Source organism: Notolepis coatsorum (genome assembly GCF_963971535.1).
Source record: "Notolepis coatsorum genome assembly, chromosome: 17".
Lineage (NCBI taxonomy): Eukaryota > Metazoa > Chordata > Actinopteri > Aulopiformes > Paralepididae > Notolepis > Notolepis coatsorum.
Window position 1 is genome coordinate 58619367 of NC_140181.1, and position 14708 is coordinate 58634074.

At 40.9% G+C, this 14708-nt stretch overlaps 1 protein-coding gene across 1 annotated transcript in view; it reads right to left on the bottom strand.

The window, feature by feature from the left end:
- Positions 1-14708, bottom strand: part of prkcz (protein kinase C, zeta) — a gene marked incomplete at its 5' end in the record, with an annotated part of 473324 nt that overhangs the window by 153307 nt on the left and 305309 nt on the right. Inside the window, 2 exons of the mRNA XM_084334199.1 lie at positions 5186-5380; positions 11970-12025. Coding sequence (XP_084190325.1) covers positions 5186-5380; positions 11970-12025 — 251 coding nt within the window. The remainder of the gene's footprint in view (positions 1-5185; positions 5381-11969; positions 12026-14708) is intronic.

The following is a 14708-nucleotide window of genomic DNA, read 5'->3' on the forward strand; positions in this document are numbered from 1 at the left end:
CGAGAAAAGTCGGGTTTGGCACTCAACAGTTGGCGACGAAACCCGACTTTTCTTGGGTTTGGCGGGCAAAGAGTTAAAAGGGAATTGCAATTAAATTGACTTTTGGGGGTTTTCTTCTGCAACAATACGATATTTTCCCTTAACACTTTGGATGCCAGCCACGCGTTTTGTCGTTAGTTCATACCGACCGCTGAGTGCCCGCCAACGCTATATAGCGTTTGTTTGTCGTATTTTTTTTTATTGGCGATTTGAATTCATATTTCATCAATTGAGCCTCAGGTTAGTGTTGCAGACTCTCTCTGAGCTCAATTGGGAAGATACCGCCCCTATCGTCTCTCCCTGTGTAACTGCACCCCATTACTTTAGACTGCTGAAGGGCGGGGGGGGGGGCAGTTTCCTCATTTTACTTTTCCGTCAAGGCCAACTGAAGAATCCATTGTGATCGCCGGCCCGGAAAACGTGTGGATTATGTATTTACAGTACCCAACACTGTAATCAATAAGCGTGATCGATATTTGGAATGGCGATCAGGAATTGGAATAATCTTTTTGGATAACATCTGATCTGAGGTAAGGAATTTATTTTACCAGTCTTGGGATAATCAGAGCTATTTTCACGTATATATCAGCGTTTGCCCTATGCGTGTGTGTGTGTGTGTGGCTGTGCGAGCGATCAGGAAATGAGATAATCGATATTTCAGCCCGCTTCTATAGCGTGCATAAGTACACATACTATCGATAATCTAGCGTTTATTTGAAAACAATTCATAAATAGGCCAAAAAATAACAACGTTTTTGTGTATCCAGAATATTCCAGTAAATGCCTTTTTATCACGGAATCTTTATATTTTCCTTGAAAACGAGGGCTTTTCAAAATGCTATAAAACGGAAATGAAGCGATTAAAAAACAATCCGTTTCGACAATGTTGACTGCAAACAAGTCATTGATAAGCGATGGGCAGATTAGACACATAGCCATAATTTAAGACAGAGATTATGCGTTCACAACGCTATCATTGAAGTGGGTGGTGGCATTTAACCATGCTTTACCATGTTAATGGCCGGCACTGAAAGTGTTAAAATATCCCAAGAGATTTGATCGTGGAGTAAATTTCAGTGAGTCTCAGTCAGCTTGCACAGACAGGAGCTTGACCCCATTGACTTTACCTTGGGTTAGCCTGAGGAACAGCATGGATTGTGCTGAGAAAGGACCGATCAACATCATCATTGGTAAGTAAGAAATAAGGCTAGGGTTCCAAAAAATCTTTCCTTTCTAAAAGGGATGTATTTGACAAAATGATTGTCAGTGAAAGAGAAAAACAAAGACACAGCACAAAGCTAACTGGTCTTATACAAAGTGTGTTACCTGTGAGCCGCCACTAGGGGGAAGAGTGGCTAACTGTGAGTGAGTGAGTGAGTGAGTGACATTGCCGAGTTAATAGAGGTGCTTTGCCTCTAAAAACGCTGAAAGCTTTTAGCCTCCGCTAACCTGAGGGACACAAGTATTTATCAAGTGTCTCCACGTAATAGGATTGGAGGGTAAAGACTGATTCAGGGTCAGCCAGCCTGACAGATTTATGAACAGTGGAACTCGAGAGGTGGGTTATCTGAGAGGCTTGTGAATGTGGTCCACAGTCAAGTCTGTGTGGCACGGTTTAACCAGTGATACCACAGCGCCATCTAGTGGAGTATAACTACACTCCGGGTAGCGTGAATATTAAAGGCAACCAACTTGTGTTCAGCTTTTCGTTCAGCGTTTCTCTGATTGGCCACACGGCCACGTGACCGCCCGCCCCCTTTTGCCGCGAGCGCGGCAGTAAATGAATAAAGCGCGGAGCATAATGTATAATGTTATTTCGCGGAGCATAATGTATAATGTTATTTCGCGTTTGTAACGTCATAACATCAGTGGAGGCTGCTGACTGATTAATAATAAGCTCTCTTTATTTCGCGGAGCATAATGTATAATGTTATTTCGCGTTTGTAACGTCATAACATCAGTGGAGGCTGCTGACTGATTAATAATAAGCTCTCTTTATTTCGCGGAGCATAATGTATAATGTTATTTCGCGTTTTTAACGTCATAACATCAGTGGAGGCTGCTGACTGATTAATAATAAGCTCTCTTTTTACACCCATGGGCCATGTGGAACACCTTTCTAAAAAGTTGAAAGTAAAAATATGTATAGAAACAAATCATGCTTTTCTGCTGCCAGTAAGAAGACCATTGTACAATAATCCACAATTATGTCTGTATATAAATAAAGAGAGCTTATTATTAATCAGTCAGCAGCCTCCACTGATGTTATGACGTTACAAACGCCAAATAACATTATACATTATGCTCCGCGAAATAACATTATACATTATGCTCCGCGCTGGGACCTCTGTCGCTTGCAAAAGCTGAACCCAATTTGGTTGCCTTTAATATTACGCCTCCGGGTAAGGGGTAAGGGTAAGGGGGGAAATAATGTTTGCTGTTTTTTCGGGGTGTGAAATGCTTTTCTAACAATCATGTCTGTTTTTAAGTTTACCCAAGGTATCTATATTACCACGGTTTAGTAAACTCTGGGGCTGGCGTGTAACCTCTGCATTAACATTGTTGATGTCCAGACCCTGTTTTCCTCTAAAGACCTTGGATTTGATCCCCTGGCGCAACTCTGTTTTCAAACTTTGTTTTTTTTATTCTGCAATAGTAGACATTTCTCCTTAAAACTTCCCAAGAGATTCTATCTAATGAGTATCAAGCACAAGTTCCCATGAGAATGTGTCAAACTGCAGTGCAATTTGAAATGGTTGAAAGATAATTTTACAGGTACCTGTATTTTCAATAAAAATCTGGAGTCATTTCAAAGAACATTTTAGGTACATTTAATAAGTATAAGAAAAACCAACCATTACAAGTCATCAGCTGTAGGGCAGGATATTACATTTATTTCTAAGGACATTTATTGCCCAGTTGAACAAATTTTGAGGGCATTTCCATATTTTGTCATTTTTCTTTCACCAAGAAAATCCACTTTCTGAGGCATTTTATAAATATACAGTACATCTTTAGAAATACATCTTCCCCATAAACCCTGATTAGGTACACAACACATATTATTTCCGGCTGCATATGTCTCTAAAACATCTTTACGAGGATGTAAAGCATTAGGTAGGTACATTTGTAAAAAAATATATATATATATTGATTGAGTAGATGCAGAGATGCAACCTGTCAGTTGCATATCAATTGCATCGATAATCAGATTATTATTGATTATTCTCTTATTTATTATACTTTTTTTTTTATATAAAACCTTTGGCTGACAAGGTTGTCCAATGCAACCCATTAACATTATTATTGAGAATGATTGCTCTGTATTTAGAAAATAGAATGCAATGTCAGTTTATATTTTGAATTGATTGAGCTGAAAGTGAATATACCCCAACCCTGCCAGGCACAATACAAAAGCTTAAAGGAATGAATTCAATGACAAGAAATGCAAATGTGAATAATCCCTGACAAGTGTCTATCTATCATGACTCAACCTGAGCACTGACCCTTACAATAAAGGACACATTTTAAGGGTATAATTTACATAGTCATTTACATACCTTTTTTCCCTTTTCAGTCTTAAATGGATTGTATGGGCCTATTGTATAATGATGTGCAGCACATGACAGCTACAGATGCAACACTGAACATTTAGATCCCTTCTGCTGCTCCTCTGCCACTTTAGAACTAGCACTCAGGTGTTATATTTCGGGGGCTGGTGGCTGGCTCCCAAAGTGAACAAAGGGAGGGTACTTAACTTAAGTGCTCCCCCAAGAATTTTTTTAATAAGTGGGTTCGGGGCAGTCTGACTTGGGGTACTGCCCATATATTAGTGTTGCAATGCATGATAAGTAAACAGTAAAAAGAGCTAAGGAATTGGATGGAGCTGGGGCGTTTGGGACGAATAAAAGTTTAAGATTAAGTCCTGTGATTAAGACGGGGAGGACGCAACCCTCTTTGCGCCGCCCCTGTGCCTCTAATAGATCCGGTATCAGCTCTATCTTAAATTTTTCTAAATGTTCAGTTGCTATTGCATGCACTCATCTGTGTTTAACTACACTCTCGTTCCCCTTATCTATTCCACCAGTGGACACTTGGGGGACACCCTGGTAGAATATATATATATTTGTACACCCTGGTGGAATAGATGCCCACTGGTGCGCATGACACCGGCCCTGCCTTTGTAAACAACAATAGTAACTTTTCATGTAGCTTTCTAGCTTCTGTGTTGCCAGGGACCCAATTGTCTTCTGAGGACAGTTTGTTTATTCAGACAACATTTTCCCCACTTCTCTGACTCTACATAGTGCACCTTTCTATCAGGCACTGTCAGGGACGTGCACAGGACTTTAGAGGGGCAGGTGCTCAAAGGCTGAAAAGGGCACTACACTTGTGTGTATATATTAACCGAGCTCGCGCACGATTTTTAAGGGCCCTTTTCGGGCGGGGGCCCCCTTTTTATGCTTTTTGGGGGGTTTTGGTGATCAAATATTGAATATTGAACTATAATAATCAGTGCAGGAGCTCACTTATCCTTGAAAGACACTTTTATCACTGACTTAAAAGGCCCATACATCTCCATAAATGTTCAGGGGGGAGGGAATAAGTGCTTACCCTACAGACCCCAAGAAGTGCTGTATATTCTGTATTGTTTAATATAAATGCATTTTTTATTCCAATCCCGATTTGTATTTGAGATTCCCAAATCCCATCGGACTTGACTTCTTCGTGTCCCTCAATGAGTGTAATACCAGCATTCAACAGCGGTTTCTATCATCATCATCATCACCACCCACGCTATGCATAAAATATATAGGTCCGCGGAGAGGCACGGTGAGGAGGCCGTGCAAATGACAATGGAATATGGGGCATCTCTCTCTCTTTACCTAATATTTTGATTCTATCCTGACATTTTTCAGTTGGAAGGGCAGTCTATATGCGTAATGGTTAAAAAAAAAAATAAAAATTATTAATTTTTTTTTTCAAAAAGGGCACTTTTTTGATGAGGCTCAAAAAGGCAGGTGCTCAGGCACCCCTTGGCCTCTATGTGTGCACGTGCCTGGGCACTGTGTATCTATCGTCTCTTACTGAGTTATCCCTGGACTTTATTCCCACCACTGTTCCCTCTCTGTCTCCCAGCTCTCACCTCGTCATCATGCACCAGCTCCTTCTTCACCACCTTCATGGCATAAACCTGCTCGTTCTTCTTCAGGCGCACCAGAAGCACCTTGGCGTAGCTTCCGCGCCCGATCACCCTGATCAGGTCGAAGTCGCCCAGGCCCAGCACCAGGCCCTGGGAGATCTTGATGCCGTCGATGCCGTCCACCACTGCCTTGATGTCCTGGGGGCAGGGGTGTAAATTACTTGAGTAATTGTACTTCGTTACAATACTTAAGTACTGTTTTTGGGGATTTGTACTTTACTCAAGTATTATTAGGTTTGTATACTTGTACTTTTACTCAATTACATTTCAGAGGAAAAAAAAACCATACTTTTTACTCCTTACATTTAAAATGCAGACCTACAAAGTACAAAGTACAAATCTTGCAGGTCCAACCATTTTAATTAGTATATTTGTTTCTCTGGTCAAACTAACGTTAACGTTATTAATCCATCGGCCGCACTTTATTTAAAAACAGCCAATCAAATCCCCATCAATGGAAAATGAACCCGCCCATACATGCTGATTGGTCCTTGTGCAAGACTAGAAAGCATGGATCTTTGATTAAACACCTGCTGTCAAAAGAATAGACAGTCAGAAAAAAAGTTTTTACTTTAACTTTTTAGTACTTAAGTACATATAAAAGTAGAAAGTAACGTTTTGACTTTTACTCAAGTGTGTTTTTAGCCAGATACTCTGACTTTTACTTGAGTACGATTTTGAGATGGTACCCATACTTTCACTTAAGTATAATTTCTGTTTTTTTTTTTTTTTTTTTTTTTTTTTATTGCAAAACAAAAATTATTAAAAGTCAGTACTCAACACATAATGCATAATGAAACTAACAGTCAAGGTGGCTAAAATGACATGCAAGTACAGAAACAGAAAACAAAAAAAAATCTATAATAATATTTTAACGTATATAGTGTATATCCAACGAAATTACCAATTATACAAATGCCTTATACAGGATATACCCCTAATACCTATTTTCTAAAACCCTACACACATATGCTCCAGCTCGAACCCCCCCCTCCCGGACCCCTCCTTGGATAGTACCTCCATTATCCCTCACTCCTAACCAGACACTACCATTATAAGCTAGCTTTTATTCTCTCCACCACTTCTAACCACATTGACATTTTGGATTCGTTGAGACCCAGAATTCTTGCTGTAGATATTTCTTGATAAATCACATCGAGATATGTAAGAGACCAAACCTTCCGGCACATTTTTTCCGGTTGAAACCAGCGTGATGCGATCAGTTTTTTAGCTACTGTGATACCCGATAAAACCAATCTCTTTAGCTGTGGATTTACTGCAAACTCAAAAACATCATTCAATAGTAATACAGAGGGGTGTACTGGTATATTCCAAGATACGAGTTTTAATAATTGATGGGTCACATCTTTCCAGAATGCCTTAACTGGTGGGCAGTCCCAATACATGTGCATAAATGTCCCTTTGTCTCCATTTGTACATTGGGAGCATTTTGAGTCTTGTTTAAGGCCCATTCTGTTCAGTCTTATAAGAGTCAAGTATGTCCTGTGAATATAGTTAAGATTGATTTGTTGATGGTCCGGGTTCCTTGATGTGAGACGGACATTTGCCCATGCTTCTTGCCAATCAAAGTCACTTTCCAGGTCTGGTATATCCCTCCTCCAGACAGAGTCTAGTTGGAGGGTTTCATACGAGGACGTTAGTAATTGATAATAAAAACCTGATACAAAACCTCTCAATGTTTCTCTTTCATAGAAGAATTTGTGGTATCTGTGGTGTTCAACTGGTATGTCTAATGGAACACCGTGAGACCTCAAACATAGGCGTAACTGTATGTAAAAAAGCCATGTGGACTCGGTGAGGTTAAACTTTGTGCATATTTCTCCATAACTACAAAAACCCTGGTTATTAAAAATATCCCCTAATGAGTGTATGCCTTGCTCTTCCCATATAGGGAATCTTATAGGACGTTTTTCCATTAAGAGTGCATTGTTATTGAATATGGGAGTATGATTATGCCATTTTTGAGGGTTAGGATATTTTTTGTGTGTTTCACGCCATATCCGGATTGCATGGGTAATTATGGGGCCAAATTTCCGCTCACAGTGCTTGATTGGTAGTTTAGTGTGTGCTATGTCCTTCAGTCTATGTGGGGCTACTATGTTTTCTTCCAATTTTCTCCAGGATACCAATGCCTGGGGATCAAACCATATTGTCAATGGTCTTAATGTGTATGCCTTAAAATATTGGAAAAAATCTGGAACTGCCAAGCCACCGTCTGCTTTATTTCTCTGTGCGGTGGATCTTTTTATGCGAGGTGGTTTGTTATTCCAAATAAATGTGTATGTGGAGGAGTGTAATCTTTTCCAGTAACCCTCTGGAGGGGGTAACGGTAGCATTGAACTGATGAAGTTGATTCTTGGTAGTACATCCATCTTAACTATTGATACCCTTGCCTGTACTGAGTTTTTAAGTTTTGCCCACCTGTCCAGGTCGTCTTTGATTTTGTTCTGTATTTTTGTGTAATTGTGCTTCACCGTTGACTTATGGTGGGAAATATTTCCACACCCAAGCATCTAAAATGTTTTACCATGGGTATCTCACCTGGGAGGGTTGTGTCTTTTTTTGCATGGGTGTTAAGTGGAAGGAAAGCCGACTTCGGCCAATTTATTTTAAATCCCGATAAATCACCAAAGTTCTCTATCGACTTGAGTAGATGAGGCAATGTGGTGTTGGGGCTTTGCATGAACAATATTACGTTGTCCGCATATAAACTAATTTTATGTTGTGTGCCCTTGATTACGTTGGTTCTATGTATTGGGATTGTCTTATATATTGTGCTAAAGGCTCTAATGATAGATCGAATAGTCCGGGACTAAGAGGGCAACCTTGTCTGGCTGAGCGTGATACCGGAATGATTTTGGAGATGAATGTACCTGTTGTAATCATGGCCGATGGGTCTTTGTATAATACTTTAATCATATCAATGAATCCTTTTCCTAACCCCATCCTTTCTAATACTGCCCATAGAAACGACCATTCCAGCCTGTCAAAGGCTTTCATAGCATCCAGGGACAGCATCGCCTTAGGAATGGTGTCTTCTTTGTCTGCATCTAGTACGTGCAGTATTCGTCTTATGTTATCATTGATCAGGCGACCTCTTATGAAGCCAGTTTGGTCCGGATGAACTAAAGACGTCATATGTTTTTGTAATCTGATGGCTAATACCTTAGAATTTCTGGGTATTTTTTACACCCCTGCTTGGGGGCGTCTATGCCAAATACAACGCCGTTCGGTTTCCGGGTTCCTCTGATTGGCCACTAAGCCCACGTGACCGCGTGCTAGCACGCCCCCCCTTATCGCCCACTCTCGCGCTGTGAAGCGGAAGAGCCAGCGGGGCAAGGCGGTGGTTTCTCCCCGGCTCCGTGCGCCGCTCACTCGGTCCAGCTCCAGCAGCAGCGGCCGTCTTATCTCCGAGATGGTTCGTTCTTATTAATCCCCCATTGTTCAGGTCGACATGGTCGCACAAACACCCGTTGGAGGAGTAGTGGGGGAGAAATGAATGAATGAATGAATGAAAACTTTATTTAACAGATTGCAGAATGGGTACAATACAGTACGGCGCAATACACACAATTGTTAAGGGAATGCAGACCAGAGAAAGACGTTTGTCTTGTTTACATCAGGGTCCCCCATTTTCAATTAATATCGACATTTATGACATACACAACATACATGACATTAACATGTCTGACGAGCACAGAGTTGCCAGTCGATAATTCTTGCTATTTAAAAATATTCCTCTTCTTCTCCCCCACTACTCCTCCAACGGGTGTTTGTGCGACCATGTCGACCTGAACAATGGGAGATTAATAAGAACGAGCTGCCTCGGAAAAAGACGGCCGCTGCTGCTGGAGCTGGACAGAGTCAGCGGCGCACGGAGCCGGGGAGAAACCACCGCCTCGCCCCCACTGGCTCTTCCGCTTCACAGCGCGAGAGTGGGCGATAAGGGGGGCGTGCTAGCGCGCGGTCACGTGGGCTTAGTGGCCAATCAGAGGAACCCGGAAACCGAACAGCGTTGTATTTGGCATAGACGCTGCCTGGGGGGATACAGGAGGAGGAGTTTAGGTGGGTAGGAAGCTATAGACCTGGGGAGTGAGGTTCCACCTGTGATTTCCCCCCATTGAAGTCACCCATTCATTCTTATACTGTTACAACCGATAAAGGTAAATGTTTTAACTTGATCTTTGAAAAAATTTGTTATGTAACGTAATCTTTACTCGTTTCCATGGTAACTACTACAGTACCCATTATGCCTCGGCATGTCTCGCCAATCTTCGACCAATCACAAGAGCACAACTACTCTGACATGGTATCCCTTGACATTCTCAATAGTTATTGCGGCATTCACCGCCATGCTTGTTTTTCATTTGATCTATTCTCGTTTCATTTATCAATAAAACGTTAAAAACATGAAAACGAAGGCGTTTAAAAACAAACAAATCAAATTATATAATCATGAGTATATAATTCCAGTGTATTCTGTCTGTCAGTACGACAGCAATCGCTCGAGACTGGTCGTCAAATGCAATTAACCCTTTCCTGGAAATATGTCTAAAATGTAAAAATGCAGATGTCATTTATATTAATTATGCTCAACTCTGCTTGTGTCAAATGTCAGACCAATTGAATAAGTGGAACCATATAAACCATCTACCTTGAAAAACTCCTATGATAAAAAAAGAACCAGAGGAAAAAATGTGTCTGGAACCAAGCAGGTCATGAAACTAGCATGTGACTCCCCAGGTCTATGAGAATTCTGGATACTAGCTAATAGCCCCATTTAAAGACCCAGTCCGTAATCAAAAGCATAACCCCCGCCACCAAAGACCAAACACTGACATGTTCTTTCATTATTAAATGTTTGACAAGAGCTAAAAAAAAATTAAAGGACAAATGCAATAGCTTGACCATGTTAAATGTATTTTGAAGGTATACAAGTTTTGTCTACACTTGTAATGTTTGTAAACGGCAGCATAAAATAGAACTATGTTGTGAGTTGTGATTTTTAAAAAGCTCTTTGCTCATTTCTGGATAGGGGCTTTAGTCACAACCTAACCAGGAACATCCATGAGTAAACAGAACGTTGCAAGTATTACCATGGAAACTGAACGTACACAAACCTAAAAACCCAGCTAGTAAACACAATAAGTTGTTTTATATGTCTCAGCATGATAGCTAACATGGACATATCAGACAGTATTGTTGTTCTGTATTGTGATATCATCATATCACGACCTGTCTGGCAATATTGTTGTTCTGTATTGTGATATCATGATATCAGGACCTGTCTGACAGTATTGTTGTTCTGTATTGTGATCATATCAGGACCTGTCTGACAGTATTGTTGTTCTATATTGTGATATCATCATATCAGGACCTGTCTGGCAGTATTGTTGTTCTGTATTGTGATATCATCATATCAGGACCTGTCTGACAGTATTGTTGATTGATTGATTGAAAACTTTATTAACAGATTGCAGAATGGGTACAATACAGTACAGCTCAATACACATTGGAGGTGGTTGGGTGGGTGGGGGGAGGGGGTTGGGTAGGCGGGGTGGGGTGGGGGAAACTGAACAACTGTACAAGCAAAACTGTACATTGGAATATCGACAAAACCTTACTTGGTCCCAAGAAGAGGGTCTCGTGTATTATTGGGTTAGGACATTTACTGTACATTTACAGGGGCCAGTTTCGAATTTCAGTCTCCCGTAGGTGCTCTTTGAGAGTGGTTTTGAAAGTGGGTAGTGATTCACATTCCTTTACAGCTTTGGGTAGGGCGTTCCACGTTGATGTGGCATAATGTGGCATAATTGCAAAACGTGTTTAGTCCCTTGTTTGAGACAAATCTGGGTTTAACATGATTTGTGGAGCTCCCTCTGGTGTTGTGGTCGTGGTATTCACTGACCTTTGGGAAGTATTTTGACATGTACATGGGTACCTTAGTCGTGTAGTGTATCTTGTAGACCAGGCCCATTGCAAGTTGCTGTACTCTGTCGTCTACTCTAAGCCATCCTAGGTAGTCAAAGTGGGCAGGGGTGAGGTGGGTTATAGGAGTAAGGTCAAGTAGTAGTCCGACCAGTTTGTTTTGTGATGTTTGTAATCTTGTTTTTAGCGCCTTTGAGGTGCTTTGGTACCATGAGGTGCAAGCATAGTCGTAATACCCTTGAATGAGTGCTCCTGACAGAGTCTTCAGGGTATTCTTGTTTACCAGAGAGGAGATCCGGTACAAGAATAGAGTTCGTTGGTTGACTTTTTTGATTATATTGGATGCCAATTTGTCACAGGAAAGATTTGCCTCTAGGATGGAACCTAGGTATGTAATTTCATCTTTCCTTGTGACAATATTGTCACCCACTGTAACTGAGAAGACGTCGGTCTTGCTGAGTTTGTTATTTGATCCGAAGAGAATGGACTCTGTTTTACCCAGGTGTAATGATAGTTTGTTATCAGCGAGCCAGGTGCAGATTCTGCCGAGTTCTGAGCTGAGGGTTTTTTCAACCTGTAACTTGTTCTTGTCAGAGACCAGCAGGGCTGAGTCGTCCGTGAACAAGAACAAGTTGCAGTCACAAGCTGACGACATGTCATTTGCATGTTGTTCTGTATTGTGATATCATCATATCAGGACCTGTCTGACAGTATTGTTGTTCTATATTGTGATATCATGCATCATATCAGGACCTGTCTGGCTCCCACAAGCTCTCACCTCTGGGTCTGCATCTTCTGTTTTATCTACTTGCCGATTGTGTGGTAAGAAAGGTACTGCAAACACCAGACAGACAGAAAAAGAGAGAGAGGGGGAGGGGGAGAGAGAGAGAGAGAGAGAGAGAGAGAGAGAGAGAGAGAGAGAGAGAGAGAGAGAGAGAGAGAGAGAAAATGATCAGTTAGGAGAGGATGTGAGCTAATAACGACATCATCTTAACATAACAGATCTAGAGCAGGCGTTCCCAACCCTGGGCTTGGAGCCCCACGTGAGGTCCCCTAAAACTGAACATGGAGTCCCTTAGAAACATTCCTTATCAAGTCGAAATGACTGTAATTGTATCTGATTGGCATTTAGTCATTAAAAACTAGCACCAACGTCTTGCCAATGGACTCCCACACTTTACTAGCCTATTACACGTCAGCACTGAGCTGCTCATATAAGGTGGTTGTACAGTATTCTCTGTCCCTCTGAGAAATGGAACATTGCCCATGCACTGGGTACGATATTAACATAACATTTTGATGCATTTTGAATGCTGGTATCACAGGATAAAATGTTTTATAAAAATAAATAATATATATATATATATATATATATATATATATATATATATATATATATATATATATATATATATATATATATATATATATATATATATATATATATATATATATATATATATATATATATATATATATATATATATATATATATATATATACACACACTGTATATTATGACTTTCCAAAAAAACTATCCCTATACTAAACCAAAATAAAACAAATCACCCAAGACATGATTAATACACCGCTAGCAGAGATGTACTGAGAGGGAATAGTACATACTATTAGTGAACATTATGGATTCTGTATTTTTCTCATTCCCTTTTTGACCAGCAGAGGGAGACATAGTATGCAGAGTCCATCTCTCTCCCTGCTGTCTGTACCAAACTAGGTCAACCCACTAGTGGGTAGATTACTGCACTGTACAGCTACTGTACAGTCCCAGGCTACATCCACTCTGCAGCATGAAGGACAGCTTCACATCTGTACGCCGTTGAAAGTGAACTTCGTGGAGGGCATGTGCAGTTCAAGTCATTAAAGGGGAATGTCTTCCTGAGTCAGTTGTCGTGAACACACGTCACTCTCTCCTGAAGCTAGAAATCAGAGAGAGAGAGAACCGTCCGATATCTAATGTTACTGGAATGTAAAATCAAGTGTGTGTTCCTATATTTAATTCCCTTGGGGAAATTCAGGTGTCATATCAGAATGGGGCTATGCCCTTGTGAGGCCATAACATGTTTGTGTGAGCTCTTACACCCAAATGGGGTTTATATTCTAACATTGCTCAAGGGTCTGAAACAGAATTAAACATTTTATGACCTCATAAAGTCAGGGCCCCATCCATTGTCTATGGAGCAGCCCCAGATTTTACATCCCAGTGACATCACCGATTGGAGGGTTCTCTCTCACTGATTTGCATTAGGAGAGAGTGGTGCATGTTCTCAGATACTCACTGCACTGTCTTGGGGCACGGGAAGAACATTAGGTGAATTCTTAAAATGGATGACATTCGCCAACTGGCTAGTTGCTTCAAGTACATTATGAGAATCAAAAGGATAATGACCTATTTTACTGGCAGAGGACAAGCAGTGTATTTGAGGCTATATGCGGGCGTATACGTCATCTGCCTGCCTAACATTTTCTGGGGAATGGGGACACAGTCCTCTGTTTATGGAGGGCAAAAAGTAGTCTACTGTATATTACTCGTCATTGTATTATGTTTGTCTGTCATACTATGGGACTTTCTAGGTTGCTGATATGTCTTTGCATCATTGTCCTCGAGACAATGGTCTCACACAGCACCAACTGCGGATCTCTCCATCTCAAAGATGATATTTGAGGAGCCTAATAATAGGGACTTTCATTCATAATTGTTTTATCTGTGCCTGTTTTACAAGGAACGTATACAAGTTTCATACTCCTTGCTGTTTTACAGAAGCTGTCAGTGGACCCTGTCAGTAACACTGATGATGGGAGCTAATATTAGATATTAATAGTATATAGTGTCTCTGCGGCAAGGTTTACAACAATGTTGCTGAGCAGGTAGGATGTGCTTCATCTCGCTATTCAGCCAAATGTGCTTTCTGGCATCAGTGCGCTTACATCAAACACCATGAATTGTTTTGCACTGCTGTGCTTTATGCATATATAGTTATTCTGCAATTACGCACATTCTTTTGGGCGATTACTGTTTTTCCAGGATAAGAACTAGCAAAGCAGATTGTAATGTGGAGAGGCAATTTATTCCTCATTTGCATAATCCCTTCATATCACGGCACATCCCATCCTCACAATTCAACTCGCAATAATGACTGTACTTGAGGCTACAGTATGACTGACTTAAGTTAGTCACTGGCATCAGTCAGGTGACAGGTGGTTGTCAAGCAGTTGCTAAGGTACTGTAGTGCAGAGGAGAGCAGTGAGCAAAGCATAAATAACATATTTATTTATATTTTATTGTTGAAAATATGAATAAATGGGGGAGCTCCCGTAGCTCACCGCATATCTCTGCGCTATCTCTGCGTCGGGGAAAACCATGCTCGTCACGGATCTGGGGGACACGAGTTCGATTCCCAGACCCGCCGTCATTTCTCAGAATGTCTTCCCCTGCTCTACATCCCATTTCAACCTGTTTCTGTCGGTCATGCTTGACCAGAAAAGCGATAAACGCTAA